This window comes from Aulonocara stuartgranti (genome assembly GCF_965226115.1).
Source record: "Aulonocara stuartgranti genome assembly, chromosome: 12".
Lineage (NCBI taxonomy): Eukaryota > Metazoa > Chordata > Actinopteri > Cichliformes > Cichlidae > Aulonocara > Aulonocara stuartgranti.
In genome coordinates, this window is record NC_138948.1 from 6458950 (window position 1) to 6482272 (window position 23323).

Consider the following 23323-nt stretch of genomic DNA (forward strand, 5'->3'; position numbering starts at 1 on the left):
CTATCTCCCGCTGCAGTATATTTTTCCTTCCTCAGGCTTCTCATCTGAAGGTCAAAGACAGACACACACACATACACACTGGCTTACTGTGTCTAAATCTTGTAGTATCATTAATATCCTGTCATTGGACTTTGTCGGCATGTTGTCTCTTTCACTGTAACAATTCATTTAGCTCTAATCAAGTGTTGGAAATTGAGTTTTGAGTTGCTGTAGTGGTGCATAGTGCTGTGTGATATTTGGCCAAGATGTATCTGCAGCTCATCGAAGTGAGCTCGGCTGGCAAGGTGGGAGGCTATGGTAATAAACTGCAGTGCATACAAAAACACACACACTGTAAATCTAGGTGCTTACAGTGTTGAAATCTTGACAGAGAGATTTTCTTTAAGTAATTTTGACAATATGAGAAGTTTGTGTGTTTAAAGTCTTCAGTTTGAAGGTTACAGTGGAGAAAATGTTCGGGCCTCTCGTTGCTGCTATGAGTCATAGTTGATTCCAGTACCGGTACTTATTATTTTTGCTCTTCTTTATTTCTCCCTCTATTGTGACAGAAAAAATAACCATACATTAAAATAGATTTCAAAGACTTTGATCTCTTCTCTTTATCACGCCATCTTGTGATTAAAAATTTGAGCCAGAGCAGAACTGATGTAACACAACAGATAAACATCTGTTTATGACATCTGTACAAGTCGTCTTATATGCTGACAAGCTGATGAGATTTAGCAAGGGCAATAAATTTGTGCATCTTTTTCTCTCGCCCCCGCTAGTTTCGGCAGATGGCCACCTTTCTGTTAGGTTTCATTTTTTCTCCCTGCTCTTGCTAAGTGCTTGCTCATGTGAGGTGGACGGATTGCTGGGGCTTCCGTCTATAACCTTCTATGATCTTCACCTAATCCTAAAAAGTGCCCTGAAATAACTGTTGCGGATTTTTGGGGGAACTTGACTAAACCTGTGCAGAGTTGAATGCTGGAACAAAAGAAACACAGCAGTCTGACCTTAAGGTTAATCATCTTTTTAACACAATTAGAAACACTTATAAATTAACTGGAGTATTGTTTTTTTTTTAACCACATTAAAATGTTAAGTCAAATAAGTATTGCTCTGCCAAGCAAACGTTATAGTCAGTGTAATTTAATTAAGGACATAATTTGAAAGACTCTCAGCAGAAAGTTAAACCAAGTACTTTCAAATGTCATGCCTTTTATGTAGATTAGCCTGCTGTGAGTAAGACTCAGTGCTAGTCACTGCATTTCTCCTTGATGACATCCTAGTCATGCAATGTGGAGGGGCCAGGATTTGCATGTAGGTTGTTGGGAAAGAGGCTTTTTTCACACAAACTTCAGCCAGTGTAGAGAAAATCTGGGTTAGACATTCTTTGAAGCTGCTCTTTCCCCACACGTAACACAAAACCTTCAGGTGCATTCTCACTACTGTTTGGTTTATGCTAGAATGTCTCCTAGAAAGAGCATCTAGGTGGCAGGGCACTTGATGCCCATCATCCTCTTTGTTCTTATATCAGAAGCTGGCCGTATAATGTCTGCTCTGACTAAGCTGAACATTCGGTTCTCACATCTGCTTTTCTGGGAAATGCAGAGAAACTTTCAGGGCTGCGGTCCACCTTGATGTGGTGAGCGATTTGTTCCATAAAACCTAGTGAAATTTGTCTGTAGTCACGAAGAACCATATCATTTCTGAATCTGTACTTTGGGTCAGTTGGAGTGGGGGTTCACAGTGGGATTCACGGAAACAGCTGAAATGCATACCTAGCTGTTCTGTTATGGTTTCAGCTAATTCAAGACAGGCAGCACAAGTAATGTTATTTACAGGAGATGATAATCTGTGGTCTGAGAGCTGCTGTTATGCGAGTTGATGTTATCTATTTCCGCTAACACATATCTGTTTGTTTTTATATGACTATTGGTATGAAAGCTGGACAGTTATAAAAAAAAAAAAAACCTCAAACGTTCTTTAAAACTGTTTTTAACAGTAAGGGATGATTTAATATTTGCTATGTTGACATTCTTGCAAATACTGCAAAAACACTGCAGAGTCTGAACATACCTCAGAGTATTACCTTTACCATGTCAGCCTTCACGCTGTGACTGAGGAGCCTATGTTCAGGCTGTGGTGGACGGCTTTAACGTGGTTATAGTATGTGCAGGCTTAATTTCCTGTGCACCCCCTGCTTCTCCTGTGACCCGGCTCCCTGCCTGCAACTCGAGTTCCTCTCACTGCAGCTCGGCATCAGTTACCACAGCGATGGCATCCTGCAGCTTCGAAGCGCACACACAGATTTTTCACAGGGTTTTGCTCCACGTAATCAAAACCACTGAATTTACATTTTGATTTTAGAGTTTGGCTATTAAGTCATAGTCAAGACTGTTTTGAATAGATACCAGTGTCTGTTACACACTCACACACACACAGGAAATGAGTGTGTGTGTTATTCCCACTAGCCTTTTCTGTCAACATGACGTGACATTTCAGATGGACTATGAAGTGACCTTATTAGATGAGATCAAATTTTAATGACATACTGGAAATGGCAACAGCAGACATTAAAGGAAACTTTTATTTATACATGATATTCATCCTCATCCCAACATTTTCTTCCGCTTATCCACGTTGCGATGGCAGCAGGTTAAGCAGACATTTGTTTCCCTAGTAGCATTTTCCAGTTTCCCGTGGGAGATTTCTGAGGTACTCGCAGGTCGGATGAGATTAATAATCTCTCTAGTGAGTTCTAGATCTACACTGAGGTCTCCTGTCAGCTGTGTGCCTGGAAAATCTCCACAGTGGAAGGTGCCCATAAGACATTCTGATTAGATGCTCCAGCCACCTCAGCAGGCTGCCTTTGACACAAAGGAAAGGTAGCTCTCCTCTGAGCTTCTGGATATCTGGAGATCCTGGTATCTCAGGAGACAAGGATTGCACTCACTTATTTTACATAGCCCAGCCGTCCTATAGAAGAAACTAGTTGCTTCTGTGATAATTAACTACTACAGACATAAGTCCGAACACTCACTGGTAAATTAAAACCTCTCATATAAGTTTATGGAACATGGTTAAAGGCCATACTTCTATTACTCGTTCCTCTATAATTTAATGAAAAGGTGATGGTAAAATGGCCTTGCTTGTGGCTCTTGTGTAATTGGCTTAGTGCACACTGGACATCAGGCAAAATTTAGAAAGCACACAAACACAAGTGAACCGCGAATTTCCTGGAGATCCACGTGCACTCTGTCAACAGACTCTCACATGTTGTAATTCGTGTATTTTATTGGCTTGCATTTTGCCCCTGAGGAGTTGTCTTTTGAAAATGCCATTAGGATTAAGTGACAAATGCTTTAGAAAATCTTTATTAGGAATACTAATCTTGTCACAATGAAGGATCGCCACAAGCAATATCATCATGCACGAAGTTGTCATTTTAAGTATGAAGTGAGTTTACTAGTAAAATCATTATATTTTGATACTTGAATTAAGCAAAATGATCTTTATAACCATCCAGTGAAGTAACGGCACTGTGGAAGATTGATTGTGTGTAATTTATGACATATAGATTGTTGCCATCTAACCACAAGCTCAGTGATGCAAAATCTCCACCCAGTAACCACAATAGCATTACTTTGTGGGGTTTTTTCTTGTTTTGTTTGCATGTCTGGAGACAGATTTTTGTCAGTGCAATAGTGTCTAGTAGTGTGTAACTGTGCAATATAACTCAAGTTAGCCTCCTACAAAAGCACAGACCTGTTTTTCCAGATGTTGTCCAGGGTTCTTGTGTGAAATGCCTCTGGTCTCAGGTGTGTACAATAATTCAAAGCCAGATAAAGGTTTGAGTTTGAAGATGGGTGTGGCTGGACACACGAATGCAGAGTAAAGGGAACCTGTATGTCCGTCCTATGTTCTCTTTACTGTATTTGTAATTCTTTGATGTTTTCTGACTTGTGTATAAACCTATAGTATTTTTAACGATGGGTATGATCTTGAGTCTCTGGTGCTTTTGTTGGTGGTTGTCAAGGCCGTCCACATTGTCTGCAGTTTATCGGCGTTCGGGCACTTATCTGCCCCTCCCACCCACCCTGTTATTGTGTGCTCTGGTTTAATGACCGTTTGTCTGTTAGGCTGTGGGTATATTTCCAAAACAGATTAAAAATGAGATTTTATGGGCCATGTAGTGGTTAGAGTTTGGTGTAAATGAAGGATTTCTAAAATAAATTCATAAGATTAGCTTGAAATTCAAACCCTGTGAGGTGAGTACTTTTAGAACAGCTGACAGCTTTCTCCACCTCATTTGGACATAACAAGAAAATCGAAACTTCAGAAGTTTGTGATGGTGGGTTTGCACTGTTTGTTTACTTTTTTTTTAAAATCCGTGAATTACTCGGGTAACTAAAAAAATTAAGAAATAATTAAGTAAGAAAACTATTGGCAAATAAGGATGTAGTTAAAAGCCACAGATGTCTGTATGCGTTTCTAACATCCACTGTATAAAAACATTGGATTTAATATGAAAGGCACTGATGATGTTCCATATGTGCACATAGTTTCAACCACCTGACAGCACGAGCAGCTCCTGGGACCACTGCGTTTGGGTCAAAGCCATGAAAAAGAAACAAAGTGCTGCCGATAAAAAGAACAGGGCCAAGGACTCTTATTACACTGCATTACATTCTCACATGAATGCAGTAAACAACATGAATGTCAGGTTCACTTTTCTAGCAGGCGGTTTGTTTGCTTTGCAGACAGCTCAGCGTGAAATTAAGAACTGCACGCTGAGTCCACGCTGACCCTCGTGGTCCCTCGCAGAGGGGCGAGGAGGATATTTGTTTTCTTTTTTGTTTAATCTAAACTTAACTGTTGGCTTTGACGTGCCCTGACACATCAGCCTCTTAACTTCTGTGCCTGTGAAGCAAGCACAGATACACTCGTGCTGGTGCTTGTGATACTCCCTGCACATTTGCACAGACATGGATATACAGTTGTGATCAAAGACATACACACATCACGGGGTGTTCAACAAATCCTTCTTAAGATGGCAAAGAGAAACTATTAGTTGTAATCAATCATGATCACTAATGAAAAGTAAATAGGTCTTGGCCTTGTATAGTTAAAAGACCTTGTAGAACCTTCAGCACCATTTAAAAAGGATTTAAGTGAGTGCATGTATGTAATCGAGCCTGTACGTATGCTTTTGATGCTGTGTGGATTAGAGAAAGTCTGAAATAGCTGTGAACATGAGCCCGGGAACCTGCAGTATTTACAGCTTCTATTTGAGCCTCTAAGGAATGTTTTATGATGTTGAGTAAAAGATTACCCAATCTCAACATGATAGGGCTGTCAGAACAAACCTATGTCCCCACTCCTGTTTTTATGGTGGGTGTGTCTCTCGTCTCCCGCTTTCTCGCTCTGTGCCCCCCCCATCACTGCCTCCAGTTCTTTCCAGTTTCCTAGTTTTTGCCTCTTCCCATCTGTCCTTGTTTTTTTTGTTTTGACTTTCTAGAGAGGAAGAGTTCCTGTAACTCCTGGTAGAGATTGGGTTTACTGGAATACAAATAGTGTTATGGTTCTAGAAAAATGTGCAGTTTTGTAGAAAGCGGTTGCCAGGTTGTGCAATGACTGTTAGTTACAACTAAAAGCTGGAATTGTGCAGATAACTGAACCTTGTACAGACATTCACACAAAAAAAATTGGTTTTTAATTAAATGCTGTTTATGAATCACTTTGAAGTTGGACCTACTTACTGCCCTTGCATTCGTTTTGCTTTATGTGTTGTAAAAATATTATTGTCTTCTCCCACTCTTTTTATAACATAACAAAACAAACTTTAATCTTACATTATATTCATATTTTTCTTTTATTGCTAAATGTCACGTCTATAAATATGTGAATAGTCCACTTTAATGGAATGCATTTATATAGCGCTTTTCTAGGCACCCAAAGCTCTTTACAATTCCACGATTCATTCACTCTCACATTCACACACTGATCCAGGCAAACTACAGTTGTAGCCACAGCTGCCCTGGGGCAGACTGACAGAAGCGAGGCTGCCATATCGCGCCATCGACCCCTCTGGCCAACACCAGTAGGCGGTAGGGTAAAGTGTCTTGCCCAAGAACTCAACGACCAGGACAGAGAGAGCTGGGGGATCGAACTGGCAACCTTCCGGTTACAGATGAGCTTCCCAACCACCTGAACCACGGTCGCCTCCCCTTTAAGACACCTACATATTTTACAGTCACAGCCAAAAGTTTTGAAAAATGAGTTTGCTGCTTCAGTGTTTTTAGATCTTTATGTTGGTTGTTTCTGTGATGTATCATGGTTAATTACACGCACTTTATAAGTCCTAAAGGCTTTTATTGACAATTACATCACGTCTATGCAAAGAGTCAATATTTGCAGTGTTGCTCCTTCTTTTTCAAGACCTCTTCAAATCGCAATGGCATGCTGTCAGTCAACTTCTGGACCAAATCCTGACTAATGGCAACCCATTCTTTTTTTAATAATCAATGGTTGGAGTTTGACAGAATTATTGGGTTTTTGTTTGTCCACTTGCCTCTTGAGCATTGACCACAAGTTCTCAATTGGATTAAGGTCTGTGGAGTTTCCTAGCCATGGACCTGAAATATCAATGTTTTGTTCCCCAAGCCACTTGGTTATCACTTTAGCCTTATGGCACGGTGCTGGAAAAGGCATTGTTCTTCACCAAACTGTTCTTGGATGGTTTGAAGAAGTTGCTGTCGGAGGATGTTTTGGTAGCATTCTGTATTCATGGCTGTGTTCGTTGGTAAAATTGTGAGTGAGCCCACTCTGTTTGATTAGAAGCAGCCCTACAAATGGGATGCTTTACTATTTGCATGAGACAGGACTGATGGCAGCACTCACCTTTTCTTCTCCGGACAGTCCTTTATGCACTTACCCCAAACAATTGGAAAGGGGCTTCATCAGAGAAAATGACTTTAACCCATTAGCAGTCCACTCGCTGTATTTTTTGCAGAGTACTAGTCTTTCCCTGATGTTTCTTTGTTGTTGTTGTTGTTTTTTTCCACAGCGGTGGATGCTCACATTAAACGTGGTCAAGGTTTCAAATGATCGGGTCAGTGTTTGTGTCAGCAATCCTAATGAGCCAAAAGCTCAGGCTTCAGACTACTCTAATCACTGTTTTAGATTTCAAGCTAGTTTTTCCCGTACTCCTGTCTCTGTATGATGTCACAGAGAAAAGGATATGCCGCAAATGTCAGTCTCAGACAAACCACAATCTTCCTGTTCAAATCTTATCTTTGAATCATGCAAGTGATCAGAAAAAAGCCGGCCTAAAGGAAGGGGTGGCCTTAAACGGAGATGAGCTGCGGCACTGTTTGCCTCTTTGCACCTGATTTCCACTAGCGACAGCTGCGACCTCCAGTAACAACTCGCAAACTTCTCAGCAAATACTTTTTTTTTTTCCATAGAAACCAGTGTTTCATTTACTGGTCTCTAGGCCTTTTTAATGGTTCTCTGACAGGGCTCGTTTCAGGTAGTGAGCGAACAGACCAGTTGCCCCAAATCCATTGAAAATAAAAAATGAAGTCCCCTTAAATAATTATTTTGAACTGTACCGTGTATTTTGAATTTCCCCTATAAATCTGTAAAGGTCCTGTTATTATTTGGTGGCTGCACATACTGTTCTGTCTTTTGTAAGAAAAAAGAGCACCTTTTCTTTTTCTGCTAGCCAGAGCTCACCATTTTTTATTTATTTATTTTTTGGTAAGTGTGCATGCTTGGCACTTGTCCATGTACACACACAGACCTGATTGCAGTTTGCAAATGGGTATGTGCAAGGTGGTGGTTTCTTGCGGTTGCCCGCTAAATGGGTTCCTTTGGTAAGATAAATATTGTTATTTATCCAGGATTTTGTGTCTTTTTAACATGGCAGTAATGGAGGATTACTGGTGTCGAAGCCAAACAAGTTCACACTGTAATGCTGAGGTTTACAAAACCATCTTTAGCTTCTGAAGTCTGTATATTTGGCCATGTTAGAGTTTTTGGACAAAATATTTACCTACCAACTAACTACCCAGCTGGCGCTCAACTGCAGTCTCCAGTCCTGTCATTTTTTTTAACAGGTAGTTGTGCCTGTATTCATCTGTTAACAAATATTTGGCTTTCTATTTTTAAGAGACAGACCCTCAGGTGTTCTGCTGAGTCACAGAGCGTAAATGCACACAAGCACACACAGCGACGCATCGAATTTGACTCGCTCACACGCTTGTCAGCTGACTTTAGTGTCTACAGTGACTGAATATCATTTATGGGGGATTAAACCCACGTGAATGATGGGTCTACAGCCATTTTATGGCTCTCTCCATAAAAGGTTGCTTAATCGAAAAGACAGTCAGCCATCCAGACGTGAAAATATTTGATCTGTTAAATGGGTTCAGTGGAAGATGAATTCAAAACCCGTCCTTACATTACATTTTCTATTTTTAGGCTATGATGCTAAGCATATTTCTCTCATAGAGCAGTGTTCCCATTATGAAAGAGACCAAGTTCTTACACATCTATAAGGTCAAAACGTCATGAACACTTTTGAACAAATCCTTGTCTGTGCTGGCTTAAAATTGACATGGAGAGTTCCTTCTTGTACTTGGGAGCAGCAGTCATAACAAACTTACTACAACACGATAAGCGTTATCAATGTACTGCATTAAAATTGTCACTATTTGCAGCGGGAGACAGAAGTGGCAGGGAACTTGTGGAGAACCTTTGTTTTGTCTAATCAGCACTTATGCAATCAACAGAGTTTCTCTGTTCTTATCAGCCATCCCCGTCTTTCTCTCTTCCTGTCTTGTCCCTGTGGCTGTGGCTTGAGGTGCTGACAGTGCGACTCCAAGTTGGTGTATATGTTTTGTGCACGTGCGCGTGTAAGTGTGTCACATCAACACTTCCCGGCTTACTGCCAAAATGATATCAGTCAGCACGAAGAAAGAGCAACTCAGCAGAATTGTATTGTGTCTCAAACATAGCCACACATGATTGCTTTGTCTGTCAGTTCAAATTACCCGTAAGTGATATAGCATGTAAAATAAACACAACATTGTCATTCCTGACATGTTTTGGATGAGAAGAGTGAAGGTTTTGGTTTTGGATTACACCGGCTTGTTTGTATTTGGGAGTTTTTTGGCATGTTATAAGTTCATGTGCAGTTTGGCCTCGAGGGCCGGTGTCCTGCAGGTTTTAGATGTGTCCTTGATCCAACACAGCTGGTTTAAATGGCTAAATTAGCTCCTCAACATGTCTTGAAGTTCTCCAGAGGCCTGGTAATGAACTAATCATTTGATTCAGGTGTGTTGACCCAGGGTTGGACATAAAACCCGCAGGACACCGGTCCTTGAGGCCTGGAGTTGCCAGCCCCTGGTCTAGTCCCGCTCAAGCTGGTTGCTGAGAAGATGCTGTCCAAATCTCTAATCAGTTTTGGACATTCTCACCCATTACATCACTCTGTGAACACCAAAAGAAGCTGTTTCAGTCACAGACACCTACTTTGTGCCCACTGTCATTACGCCCACGTATCACGTCCCTGAAGGGGCTTTCAGACTGGATGCTAAAATGTCACCTTTGCACTCTGAAAATTATTATTTTCAAAGGCTTGTGCCAAGCAAGGTGTAAACATGTTGTTTCGTGAGGTTTGGGAACTCGTGTGGATCAGGATTCGCATAACTTGAGCTTAGACAACTTAAGAATGAATCCTCCGTAGTCAACAGGAACATCCAGGGCATCCAGCCGACAGCAGGCAGGGGGGACAAAATATATACTATATGTGCGAGGTGGATTCTCATGCTAAGCACAGCCAAACATTCAAATGATGAGCTCAACATATCTACATATAATCCCTATTCTGCTCTAATTTTTGGTTTCAGACAGATGTTCACAGATGTTTGATGTTGGAGAAAGGGGTTAATGCATAACACACCTTCAGCTCTGCCAATTGGAACAAAGTTGGCTGAAAGGGAGGGTGGGAGGCAGGAGAATGATTTCATTCAGACAATGAATGAAGTGAGGGTACCATCAAGTTCATGTTTGAGATAAATAGGGGTTATATTTTGAACTGTGAGCCATGCAAAAACTACTCAAGTAGAGTCTATGAATAAAAGCTTGAAGTGAGCTTAATAGATCTCTCGTTCAAGGCAGGATGGTGGAGAGTGGACAGGGAAACTGGGAAAGAGAGGTGGGGAAAGACATGGAGTAAAGCTATTAAAACGTATTAATTAAGATAATGAGCAGGAGAATTATAGTGCGGTGAGCCCAGTGATGAGAGGCGATACATGTATCGTGTCTGAAAGCAGTTAACATGTCATTCTATTTTTTATTTTTCATAAGTAATTTGTCTCAACACTTGGTCATATTTTTAAATAATCTTCTACACTACAGTACTTAAAAGCCATTTGTGTTTATTACCAGATTAAATTGTTTTACTGTGCGAAGCACTCTTAATATTCGCTGCATTTCATTGTAATTTTGCTGCTTAAAGTAGAAATGCTCAGGAGGGTGAATAAAGTAGATTCTGTCTCTCTGTCGAGGGTTTTGTTTATAAAAGAATCCGCTATGCTCAGCAGCCATTACTTTCCAGCCCTGCTGTTCCCTAAGATCACAGTAGCTCTATCTGCACGGGGTTCCAGTTTTAACTGGAAAAACGGGTTTGAAGAGTTTGACCTGTCCCACATAACGAGCAAGTGTATGCATGTGTGAATGTGCGTACATGCGTCTGCTGCCGTCCGGGTTTGTTTCAGCCTCTCACAGTGGATATGTTTTGAAGTTGTTGGCTGTGGTCCTGCTGATATGTGGTGGGGTGTGTTTTGTGTGTGGGTAGAATAAGTGTGGCATTCCTTTCTCATTGCTCTCCCCGTCATCTTTTTGTCACCAATATTTCATGTCAACAAGCAGGCCTGGTTCACAGGCTGGTGACATAGAAGCTTGAGGGCAGAGAAACGAACTACACTGTCATCTGACCTGCTGGGACTGTGTGTGTGTGTGTGTGTGTGTGTGTGTGTGTGTGTGTGTGTGTGTGTGTGTGTGTGTGTGAACGGCATTGATACATTCAGTTTAATTAGTGATCTATCAAACTGATAAGAGCAAACTAATTTTCAGATGTCGTATGAAAATAGAGCAGCTGCATTAAACACTTTGGTACTAAATGCTGTGGAAGTGCTCCACAAAAAAGGGAGAAGCTGCAGTTAATAGTTGAGCAGAGCTCAGTTCTTATGGTAAAGGTCAGATTGTTTCTCAGTTCCTGTTTTAGCAAGCTCTCCTCCTGTGCTTTCGCATGCTTTGCTTACTTTATCTGCAGTTCTAGAGAATGTCTGTGATTAATGTTTTTTCTCAGGCTCAAAAAGAATTTACACCATCTGGCTGTGGTGGGTTTTTTGGAGGGTACAGATTTATCAAAACAGTCTCCTGCTTTGTAGCCTGCAGTCGTCCTATTCAAATGACTGAGGACATATTATGTTCTAGCCGTTTTTTTTATTTTATTGTTTTCTCTTTTTTTTAATAACGAGGTTCATCCGTTTAGTGCTGCAAGTAAATGGCATTTTCAAAGCCACTGGACAAGCTGAAAATAAAAGCTGCAGACACACTTGTTCTTTGTGAGAAAGAATTCACTGTCTTGTCTATTGGATTATTTTCTTTGAACAGGCCATTTGGTGGGTGACATTCACTTACCAGAACTTAACTTTAACCACACAAACAAGGTCTCCACAACACAGCACTGGCTAGACATTTACTTAACTGCATTTTATAAGCTAACCATTGTGATTTCTCAGGGTAGGGTAAATCACTAAATTAGCAAAGTTAAAGACAAAACGTCCAGAAAAACCAACCTGGGCTGGTAGCTGATATATTTGTACAGTTGTCCAATAAATATTGCATAGATTTGAACGGTACTGACACTTTTTTATCGATATTGCATAAGAAATTACCTTGTTACCTGTAATAGCTGAGTGCTAAATCTGTTTAGTCACTTGTAAATCACTGAATTCAGAGTTTGTTCTCTGCCACCCCATTTTCACATGTCCAAGACTATGAGAAACTCAGTTAACCTCAGTTTTTCCCATGGTTGTTGTATTATTTATTCAATTCAATTTTAATTTAGTTTAATTTAATTTGTATAGTACCAAATCACAACAACAATTGCTTCACGGCAGTTCATATTGTAAGGTGCAATATAACCCTAAAATAATACAGGAAAGACTATAACAATCAGATTAAGAGCATCGCTTGACAACAGTTGGAAGGAAAAACTCCCTTTTAACAGGAAGAAATTTCTGGCTGTATTTTCACTTTTACTAAATAAAATAATTTAAGTCATTTTTTGGGGGGGGAGTCAAAGTCTAAAGTTTTTAAGTTGTCAAAGTCAAGGAGCTCCTAAGGTGTCAACTATCACTTCAATGTAACAGTGTCTCTGTGTAAAACAATGACAGAGGGATGGATTTTTATTAGAAACACTGCTGCCATTTCTGATTCACCATTTGATAAGTGAGATCTGAGTGTTTTTGTGGGAGCCTGAGGTGAGAATGCTGCTCTGTTATCCTCTTTTTTTTTTTTTTTTTTTTTTTGGTGACAGATCTCAAAAGAAGATCAGCTGGGCAGACAGATGGTACGGATAGTAGCTACGTGTGTTTATTTTTTTAACCGTAGCCTCAGCTCACACAGCTCAGATAATGAATGCATTAAGCAGCCAGTGTTCGGATGAACCTCCTTGTGTGCAAAGTTTTTCGTGTCTGTTAATATCTGTAGACTCTCCAGTGACTCTCAAGTAACTGGGGCTAAGTGTATCTCCTGGGGTCCTACTTCCTCTGAAATATTGACTTGCCAATACAGTGTGGGGTCTCACACACACACACACACACACACACACACACACACACACACACACACACACACACACACACACACACACACACAGAAACATACACACACACACGGAGCATCTTTTTCCATTACAGTGCTTCTGTTTTCATTGCTGCAGTGATCTTCTGTGGAAAGAGCAATAATCAGCTAAAGAATGTATACTTCTCAAATACCCAAACCACTCTGTTACCAACATTTTTTCCACTCATATTTCGGGATAGTTTCACAGAGAACAGTTATAGATAATATGGTGGTCTCTGCAGCTCTGAGTGAGCACAGAAGCCCCGCCCATCACCTCTTCAAATCTTCTGTTTTCAAGGGGCAGCCAGTCAGAAGAGAGTTGATGTAAAAAAAAAGGGGGGGGGGGGGGGGAACCAAGGTCCACTGTAGGATGGATAAGGATAATACTGAACTGTAGATCATGCAGATCGACTCAAGCACAGTCCAGTAATTGATACAGGGCTAAATATAAAGCGATTAGCTTATCTTTTCTATTGAGGTTTCTTAAAACTATAAAACACTACTGAGTTTGTTATTTTAATTAGAGGTTGGCTAAAATGTTAATTACTAAAGAAAAGATACAACTGAAGTGCTGAAGTAGGTAGGATAGCTACTTTTGAAGTTAGTTAAGCTGCTCTCATATTACCTCAAACTCAAAGTTTTATGGCTTCTTTTTCTTTCAGTCATAACACTTTTTTGTTTCTTTCATTTTCCCATACAGTTGAGAAAATGTAATCAGGAAGAATTTGCGTGGGAAACCCACAAAAGGGAACATATAAAATATTGTGATAGATAAATGATGACTCAAGATGAGATCCTGCCAAGATGAGAACTGCTTGCAATTTCTGTGAGCTGACATTGAACAATGTCTTCCGTCTCTCACCCCAACCGGTCTCCACCCCTCCCTGAGCCTGGTTCTGCCGGAGGTTTCTTCCTGTTAAAAGGGAGTTTTTCCTTCCCACTGTCGCCAAAGTCCTTGCTCATAGGGGGTCATATGATTGTTGGGTTGTTCTCTGTATCTATTATTGTAGAATCTACTGTACAATATAAAGCGCATTGCGGTGACTGTTGTTGTGATTTGGCGCTATATAAATAAAACTGAATTGAATTGAATGTTGAGCTTCCTCATGAACATCCAAAATAAGTAGACAGACATCATCCACCCACCCCTACTTGCCATGTCTTCATATCAATGACTTTTACTGTAAAGCCGGCCTAGTGGGACACATTCTTCAAAGCTCCTTTATTTTTAATCGTGAGTTAAAACCAGGCAAGGTCAAAGCTGAGACTGTGAAGTGTGTGTCAGTGTGCCAGCAGCATCCATTTTGCAGGACAAACAGCAAGGACATGCTCCCGGAGAGGAAAATCCCAGTGCCTTTGGTCTACATTTAATCACTGGTCATTTGTAAATTCCATTCATCACACGCTTCCCAACAAAGACCACTGATGGACCTGTGTGGTTTCTCGCATTCAGAGCCTCTTCTAGTGTTTCATCCTTTATCACAGCTTAAAAGCTTGAAGTTATGTGAAAAATGTGAATAAATGTTGTATTTATAGTGTAGCAGATGGTTATTTAAATGTTATTTAATTGACCGTAAAGATAGCTCGCCTTTTATTTAGGAATTAAATTGTCAGAGTTGTTGGCCAGCAGCTCAGATCTAATCTCTTAATGGCTTGTGTGTGTATGACTGTGTGAGAGATGGAGTACTGCAAACTAGCAATTTGCATGTCAATCTCTATGTTATATATGCAAGAAAAATAAGGATTTGAGTCCAACTTTGACATAACACATCTCTATCCAGTTGTTATTAAACACATTGGATTTGAAGTTATGTGGGGTGGAAAAGTAAGTTAAATGGTAAATGGACTGATTCTTATATAGCGCTTTTCTACTCTTCCGGAGTACTCAAAGCACTCTACATAACATGCCACATTCACCCAATCACACCCATTCTCACAAGCACTTTCTCTATACATAGTGTTTTCTAAGTACATTCACACACATCCACACCGAAGGATACTTGACATGCAGACTGGAGGAGCCAGGGATCGAACCACCAACCTTCTGATCAAAACTTTTATTTATCTATTTTTTACCAGCATAACAGAAAGGAGAAATTTATGACAATTCACCCCAACAAAATTGTTTCATCTGTATTTATGGGATGTCTTGAGGGCCCTCTTCAGGTTGTTGCATCACAGCTGGGTACAGTCAGGACTCTAGCTGTTCAAAAACATTTATTGCAGGCTTGGCCAAATCAAGGCTTCAAAGGCCGGTGTCCTGCGGGTTTTAGATCTCACGCTAGGTCAGCACACCTGAGTCAAATGATTAGTTCATTATCAGGCCTCTGGAGAACTTCTAGACATGTTGAGGAGCTAATTTAGCCATTTAAATCAGCTGTGTTGGATCAAGGAAACATCTTAAACCTGCAGGACACCGGCCCTCGAGGCCTGGAGTTCCCCCACCCCTGTTATTGGTTTATTTATGTGCTTTTTGTCTTGTAGCATTAGCTTCTCCCCCTCTTCATTTTATTGAACTGACCAATCAATGGAAAGAATAAACTTTGTCAGCCATCAGAGTTTGTATGCCTTTATTTGAATAAAGGCTCGAGTTTGTCAGTCATTGAGACTTTTCCTGCCAATTTTGGTTCTTCTGGGTAGAGTCAAGGAATTTACCCACTTGGGGACCATTGCTACTATTCTCTGATGCTTCTCTGTCAGGGTGGTGAATAATTCAGAGCTTCCCAAGGCTTGTTTGGCACTGCTGCCAACCAGTGACCATCTGCACTGTGACGGGTTCTTCATTTTAGGAGTTGAGCAGGGGACACATGTCTCATTGTGTACGTGTGTTCTTATGTTGTACAGTAACATTCATGACCAAAGTCCGGACCTAACTTTAACTGCAATGACCTGTACACATTAACAAGCTATTTGTGGTGCAAGAGAAAGGTGTGGGTCAAGGAGTTCATGTTAGAAAAAAGTTGTTATCAGATAGGAATACTCCGAAATGATTGTCTTGATAGCGAGACTCTGACGGGCTTTTATGTTGCAAGATAAAGCTAGACGTTGTGTCGCAAATATGTTTTTTTTTTCACCCTCAATAACTATGACTGAAAAAAAACTATTAATACAATAATAAAATAAAATATTGATATTTTATATTGCATGATCGTTTAAAAGAGCATGAATGAACCAGTGAGCATGCATATTCTTTTTAGAGGTTAGATAGAGCTGAAACAATATTTAGCTGTTAACCTGAATTTATTATGTCAGCATTACTAAGGCATAACTACATTGTTGACATCATAACTAGATTTTCACTTTATTACCTATCTCTGTTTATGGTGCAGTTTATCGAGTGCCAAATCAAACTATCCTCCCTCATCTTTTTTTACTCTGTTTACAGAAGAAACCAAACATCATGGGATCATAAACAGTGAGAAAGGAATTTCGAGTAAAACATGTGTGGTACTAATACTGTCTGTAATATTTTAAATCATTGCATCATAGGTAAAAGAGCTCCATGCACCTCTTTGTTGCAACTCTCCTACTCCTACTCTCCTGCTACTCTATAATTAAATTCATATAAGTTTTTAATCAGTTACAATAGGACATTTAGAAGATTAATGAGGGAAGATGTTTTATCCCTATTCTTACAACCCTTCTTCTTGTGGATTTAATTATAATGCCTTACAGAATGGTTAAAGTAATCCTCTGATAATCCAACTAATGAGGCTCATTCTCTGATTTAGGAAAATCCCACCTGGCCATTGTCCAGAAGGTGAACAACGAGGGGGAAGGAGATCCTTTCTACGAAGTGTTGGGGTTGGTCACCCTGGAAGACGTCATAGAGGAGATTATCAAATCAGAAATTCTGGATGAATCCGACCTTTACAGTGAGTTTGCTTTTGTTTGTCTTCCTTTATCACTTTATACTAAATTTGTCTTAACTTTCAGTTTAAGTAACACTATTAAATCTTTGAAGTATTACTGTTCAACCTTTGGGATGAATACCTGACAAATGTCAGGTTTCTGTTAACTGAATGAAGTGTAAATTTCACACACGTGTAGATATCCATATTTAGTATACACATTCAGTAATGCGCATACACTCTTATATTGTACATATATTTATTCATATAATTCTCAGATTTACCCGTTCTTATACTTTGCCTGTTCTTATGTTATTGTATTTTTACACACCTCTGTTGCATGTGAAGCTTGCACACAAGAATTTCAGTCGCATGTACTGTACCAGTGTACCTGCACATGTGATGTGACAATAAAAGTGATTTGATTTGATCATTAATAAATGTTGCTTCTTCTGTTTTTGATTTTTTTTTTGCTCTTCTTAGCTGATAATCGCACGAGGAAAAAGGTGGCACCCAACAAAAACAAGAGAGACTTCTCTGCCTTTAAACATGAGAGTGAATCTAAGGTGAAGATCTCTCCTCAGCTGCTGCTGGCTGCCCATCGTTTCCTGGCTACAGGTGAGAAAGGAAGTGTGGAAACAGGAAATGACACACATTCACTGTCAGTAATCGCAGTGTTACGTGTACTCAGTAGATTTATGGTAGGCTTCCTTCATTTTGATGGATGTGTTTCAAAAAAACCACCATAATGTAACTTTATTTTATTTTATCATATGAAATGCACAAAAAACACCTTTGGGATGTCGGTAAGTGAAGGATTCTGTCATGTGACCATCTGACAGGAAAGACAGGTCTATGCATGCAGTGATGAGTGATTTATTTACTTTTAGGATCTATTTAAGACCGATCAACATGTCTGCCTGTGCCTGCCATCAACTCTGGACAGACTCTAGCCAGCTGCATGTAATGCTACCAATGACACACATCTCTTGAGAAGTCGTAGGAATCTATCTGCTAAGTGTGTGTTAGCTGATATGATGCAGTGGCTAACTGCATCGGGCAGTTAGCCACTGCATCTGGCAGTTAGCCACTGCTAGCATGACATAGCACTTCCTTCCCTGGCACACACTGTGGTATTCACGTCTGCTTTGTCTGGAGGCATAACGTCAGTGTCTGCTGACTTAGTTTCTGTTTTCTTTCTGAGGATCTTGGTCTAATGTTGCTTTTTTGATTCATCAAACAGGAATAGTTTTTTTGTTGTTCCATTTATCTCTGTAATGTGTTAAAGTTTCCATGTTTATTTGGTCCTTCTTTGTTATGTTCACATTAATGATTCTTTCCCAGCAGATTTGAGAACATGTCTCTAATGCCTTTGTGCACTGCTGCATTCCTGCAGTATGACTGATGGTCGACAGACACATTTCAGACAGTAGAACGTGCATTATCACATAAATGCTTCCGTGTGGGTTTAAGGACTAATAACTGTTAGCTTCACCAGTCTTGACGACTTTGCTTTTTGGGTTTTTTTTAAGGATATTAAAAGCCATTAATAGTAGACATAAAATTTAAAAGCTACACCTTTGATTTACGAAATCATTGAAAACACTGAATCCCAGCAACAGCAACAATACAGATGAACACTCTGACTAACTATGTAAACCATAGTGAAAGGAGGTTGTTTGCCTTTCCGATGATGAATTCTAACATTGGCAATATACAGTATGCCTCACTTCTCAGTGTGCAGTGACCATAGCTTTGTTTGCAGTTTGGGTGGGGACCAAAGCACTTACAGCTGAGCTCTGATTGCAACAGCCTGACGGTTGAGAAATCCATGTAAACCAAATATATTTCAACAGTTCTTCTTCTTTCTCATTTACTTAAAAAAAAAAAAAAAAAGGAATGCCAAAAAACAAACAAACAAGGACACCATGCATTAAACATCTCTGCAGCGTTTTTGCTCAATAAACACTTAAACCAAGTGTTTAGTTATCAAAACAATGTATTATTTTTATAAAACTTTATTTATTTTTCATTGAAAAAGTGTTTCAATTGTAGTTAATTCAACTATTCAAAAGCTAACATTAGTTTAAAAACAATCCTTTGACAAAAATGTGTCGCAAAAACAAATCTTATTAGATTGTTGGACCATGAACAAAATGTAATTATCAATTCGTCCTTACCTGAATAATCTTTAAACCTTACAGCTGTCACCAGGCGTTAAGAGCCACACATGGGTAACACAATAGTGTCATATTGTGTTTGTTTGTCTGCAGTTTCAGAATTGTTGATTTTCATTTAAGTACATCTGGATCCTTTAATTGAATAGTTGGTGGCCTACCTACTGACAACGTAACATATGATGCACCTTAAACTCAGCTTGAGTAACCTGTGTTTTCATTATGTTTATGCTGGACTGTAAATTATAGGTTGGCCTAACATGTGGATGAAATTAACCAACACTGTTTAATTTCATGTTTACTATTTTAAGAGATGCCTTGGTCTGTTTTGGTCAGACTATATACTTAAGAGTACTTACATTTAAAAAAAAAAAAAAGTGTCCTTTAGTCTTCACTAATAAATGGTGTAAAATATCTGTTGTTCTGCTTTTTCTCTTTCGGCAGAGGTGAGCTTGTTCAACCCATCTCAGATTTCAGACAAGGTGCTGCTGCGAATCCTGCGTCACCCCGATGTGATCCAGGAGATCAAGTTCAATGAGAACGATAAGCGGTCGTCCCATCACTACATCTACCAAAGGGGCAAGCCGGTCGACTACTTCATTCTCATCCTGCAGGTACTCAGTGATTCAGGGAAATACATGTGTATTTGACTCCTTTGTTGCTTCAGGCTAGATTTGGAAAAATGGTTGGTCCGAATCCAAAAATCTGTAGTTGCTCACTCTGCTGTCAGATATTTGCTTTGAACTCTTCATTGACAGCACAGCACCAGGATTTTTTTGCATTTTGTTTAGCTGTTGTGTCAGAAAGACCTTAGAAGTACCTGTTGCTGAAGGAAACTGTGGTGTTCTATATGACAAGAGTTTTATCAGCAGATAGCATTTGTTGAATGAAAATATTGTATATCTTTACTTGATTAACAATTAAATTAATTATTAATGATGATTAATTAAGCTAGCTGTTCATCTCTGTAGTTAGGCATAGAAGAAAAGATTTTTGCCCAAAGCTTTAAATATGCTTTTACCGTTTAACATTTAAGCAACATCTTCACATCAGTGGCGGGAAAAAGAAACTCAGCAGAGACATATGATTCGCTTACCTAGGCATAAGCTGCTACGTTCATGGCACACCTGCAGTAACAGGAGATGAAACATGAACCGCACAGTTGAAAACTTCAAATTTTTCCGATGCTTTTCGTCCAGATTTTTCATGAAATATTTCAGCCTGTGTTTCATGCTTCTATTTATCAAGAAAAGACTTGTTACTCTTGTGGCAAAAGGTATAGTAGTATAGGGAATGAAAAGAAATTTGCACCCAAAAGTACTGGGCCACACGCCTCTTACCAATAGCAATAGCAATTTGTGTTTTCAGTCTCATTGCCATAGATCTGTAAAATCAAGTACCTTTCCATTCAGTCTGCTTCAATTAACATTTGTTTCAATTCAAGCTTGGTACTGTAATAAGATGGCACTGTGGCAACAAGGGAGCTTGTGAAATTCCTACTCTCCTAAATAATTTATTGTTGACTTCAACTGGTGTGGTTCCAAAGTGGAAGCATTTAGGGACAGAGCAGGGTTGCCAAATGTTGAGGATTCATCATTTACACTGCAGAGTCTCAAACCTCCTCTGGTGTTAACATTAGCCCACATGCTTCATTTCTGGATTTCCTGTAGGTGTAATGTTTAGATGACTCTGTACTTTTATCCACAGTGGGAATGTGTTGCCATATTGTCGTCTGTAATTCAGTAGTAATTACAAATAGTGACCTAATAATCAGGTTTGATTGATTAAAAGGGTGAAAAGAAGATTTCACAGTGCAGTGACCTCGGACAGACAAGCGGTGCCGGTAGTAGGGCTGCATTGGGGTCCTAGACGACATGCATTATATGCCTGGAGGAACTGATTACATCACAAACTCGCTGCTGTCAGATTGCTTCAATACACCAATCCCAAAACTGACATAGACACAACCATTTTCATCTTGAAAACCACCTTCTTCTACACGTCCATACTGTAGCGCACAAAAAAGTAACTTGCCCTGATTTTGCACATCTGCTGCACTCACTCTGTGTACATATAGACGTGCACTCAAATCCCAAAGGGTGGGAAAACTACGCTTCATTGTCTTAATGTCACTCTTTCACACACACATATTTCCCAGAGATCGTTTATGTCATTGTTCCCAAACAGTCATTAGCAGGGTTCACTAATCCAGAGATCTATTTCAGCTTTCTCCCCTCCATTCTCCTCTGTGAGATTTTCCCGGTGGGAGGCCGGATACTGTAGCTTTTGTGGACCCCACATGTGGAATAAGTCGGTGGCATTTACTGTAAGCATGCGGGGCTTACAATTTTCCACCTCTGGTTTCTGCATAGAAAGATACCACAGAAGCCTCTAACTAGGGACCAAGCAGTAATGCTGAACCCACAGTACACAGTACAGTACTTTTCTGATGTGTGCAAACACAAAACAGAGATTTGTGAAGTTTGATGGGTTGCCTCAAGTTACCAAAAAAAAAGAAAATCCAGGGATATGGATTTGGAAAGAGCTGAGATTACTTAACCTACAACATCCACACTAAAACATGGGCAGGTGCAAGCAAAAGAAAAAAAATGGCTTGCACTCGCCGGGGTTCCGCTTTAATTTATTTATTGCCCAAATAAAACTGCAACACATTGTGACACATCGGACTTTCCTGGCTCGAGCCCTCATTAAGCAATACAGAGTACATAACACCAGATTCTATAGTTGATCCCATACACACTATATAAAAGCGGGACATAGGAGATCGCCCACCGATCTGTGTAGTCTCATTTTGAAGTCTTGAGCTGCCATAATGGTTTTCTAAAACCAGATGCAGCAAGCGAGAAGTTGGTCTGATTGAGAAACCAAGGATATTACGTGCTCATGTGGTCATGACTTGCCAGTCTCAGCGTAGGTCTGGCCTAAAGCATGCTGTGCTTTATTGTCTACTTTGCTCTAAATGGGACCAAAGTTTAGAAAATGAACATTGTGCTATACTAAATAAGACTTGCAACTAACATTTGAGACTTCAAACTCATGAGAATGTTTTACTGAGATTATAAAGCAAGTGAGAGACAGTCGTTTTCCCTTTTACAATCTGACATGTCTTTGCAACTTGAGAAGGAGGTTAATACGATTCTGCATTTGTTTTGTTTTTTAACCCCCCCCCCCCCCCCCCCCCCCCCCCTTAAATAATGTGTGCCTTTTAGCTTGTTTCAGTCACAAGGCTGTAAAGTCAGTACCAGAAACTGCAGTTCCCTTAATGGCCACTTGAAGCGAGCCCTAAATGCGAGGTCCCATTGACTGCCATATTGAAATAGGTCGTCCATGAAGTTTGCTTTTGTGTGTAAAATTCTACTATTTTATTATTGTTCTTCAGCAGTTCATACGACTTATTGACCAAGCCCACTCGCCTTAGCTGATAACCATCTTCTTATCCAAATATGGTCTTTTCTGACTTCAAAATGCAGAGTCCAAAGACGGTTTGGGACGTCTTTAGATAAGGGGAGAAATACTTTCAATAAATCTCTGCTTGTTTTCATAGATTGACTCACTGCACATACTTTGAACTGTATGTTTATATGCAGACGTAATTTTTTTTACTCTTATGTTTACATCAACATCCAGTGTGCGGTTGACTCGTGAGAATAAAAAACCTCAGATATGATAATTCGCTGCACTTGTTCCACTCCTTTTATAGGGTCCACATGATTACTTTGCATATGTGTGTGTTTTCCTGGCAGTGATCCTTGCTGTCAGCAGACAGCCTATTTGTTTATGACCCGAGTGATTTATGCGTCTATAAAGATGCTTAGTGATTCTCACAAAACAGTCAGTATCGCAGCCCGAGTCCAACTTCTGTTGTGTTCACAGGGTTCACTCAGCTTTAGGAGATGTGCAGGCATCATCTGAACATTTTTAGATGGTGTTTTATTTCAAGTATAAATTTTCCTGTTATGTTTTGATGTTGTACAAGAGGTTTGATCATTTTATTTTTGAGAAATCTCTGTTATGCATTTGTTTCATGGACAAACTAGTTTCTGAAGTGCTGTACACGCAGTACATTCCAGGGTAATTACATCACATCATTATTAGAGAGAAGCTCCTTCCTGTTGTGAACAAGAGATGGAAAAATGGAGTCCTGTGAGAATAAGAAATATTCCTACACTTAAAAGGAGGCAATCTTTGTGTGTGAGTGTGTGTGTGAGAGAGCGAGAGATGGAGCCTACACCATCGACACGTTAGGCTGGGGTTGAGCTTCTTGTTAGTTGACACTGACTCACACTGTTAAATCCCACTGAGGAAATGTTTGTGTGTGTGTGAGTCAATCAGTTTGCACAAACTGTTGGAGGAAACTGTTCAGTTTGA

General features: G+C 39.9%; 1 protein-coding gene across 1 annotated transcript in view; it reads left to right on the top strand.

Annotated features, from left to right (window-relative positions):
* Positions 1 to 23323, top strand: part of LOC309719004 (metal transporter CNNM4) — a 52685-nt gene that overhangs the window by 2300 nt on the left and 27062 nt on the right. Inside the window, exons 2-4 of the mRNA XM_082554723.1 lie at positions 16638 to 16781; positions 17241 to 17375; positions 19379 to 19548. Coding sequence (XP_082410849.1) covers positions 16638 to 16781; positions 17241 to 17375; positions 19379 to 19548 — 449 coding nt within the window. The remainder of the gene's footprint in view (positions 1 to 16637; positions 16782 to 17240; positions 17376 to 19378; positions 19549 to 23323) is intronic.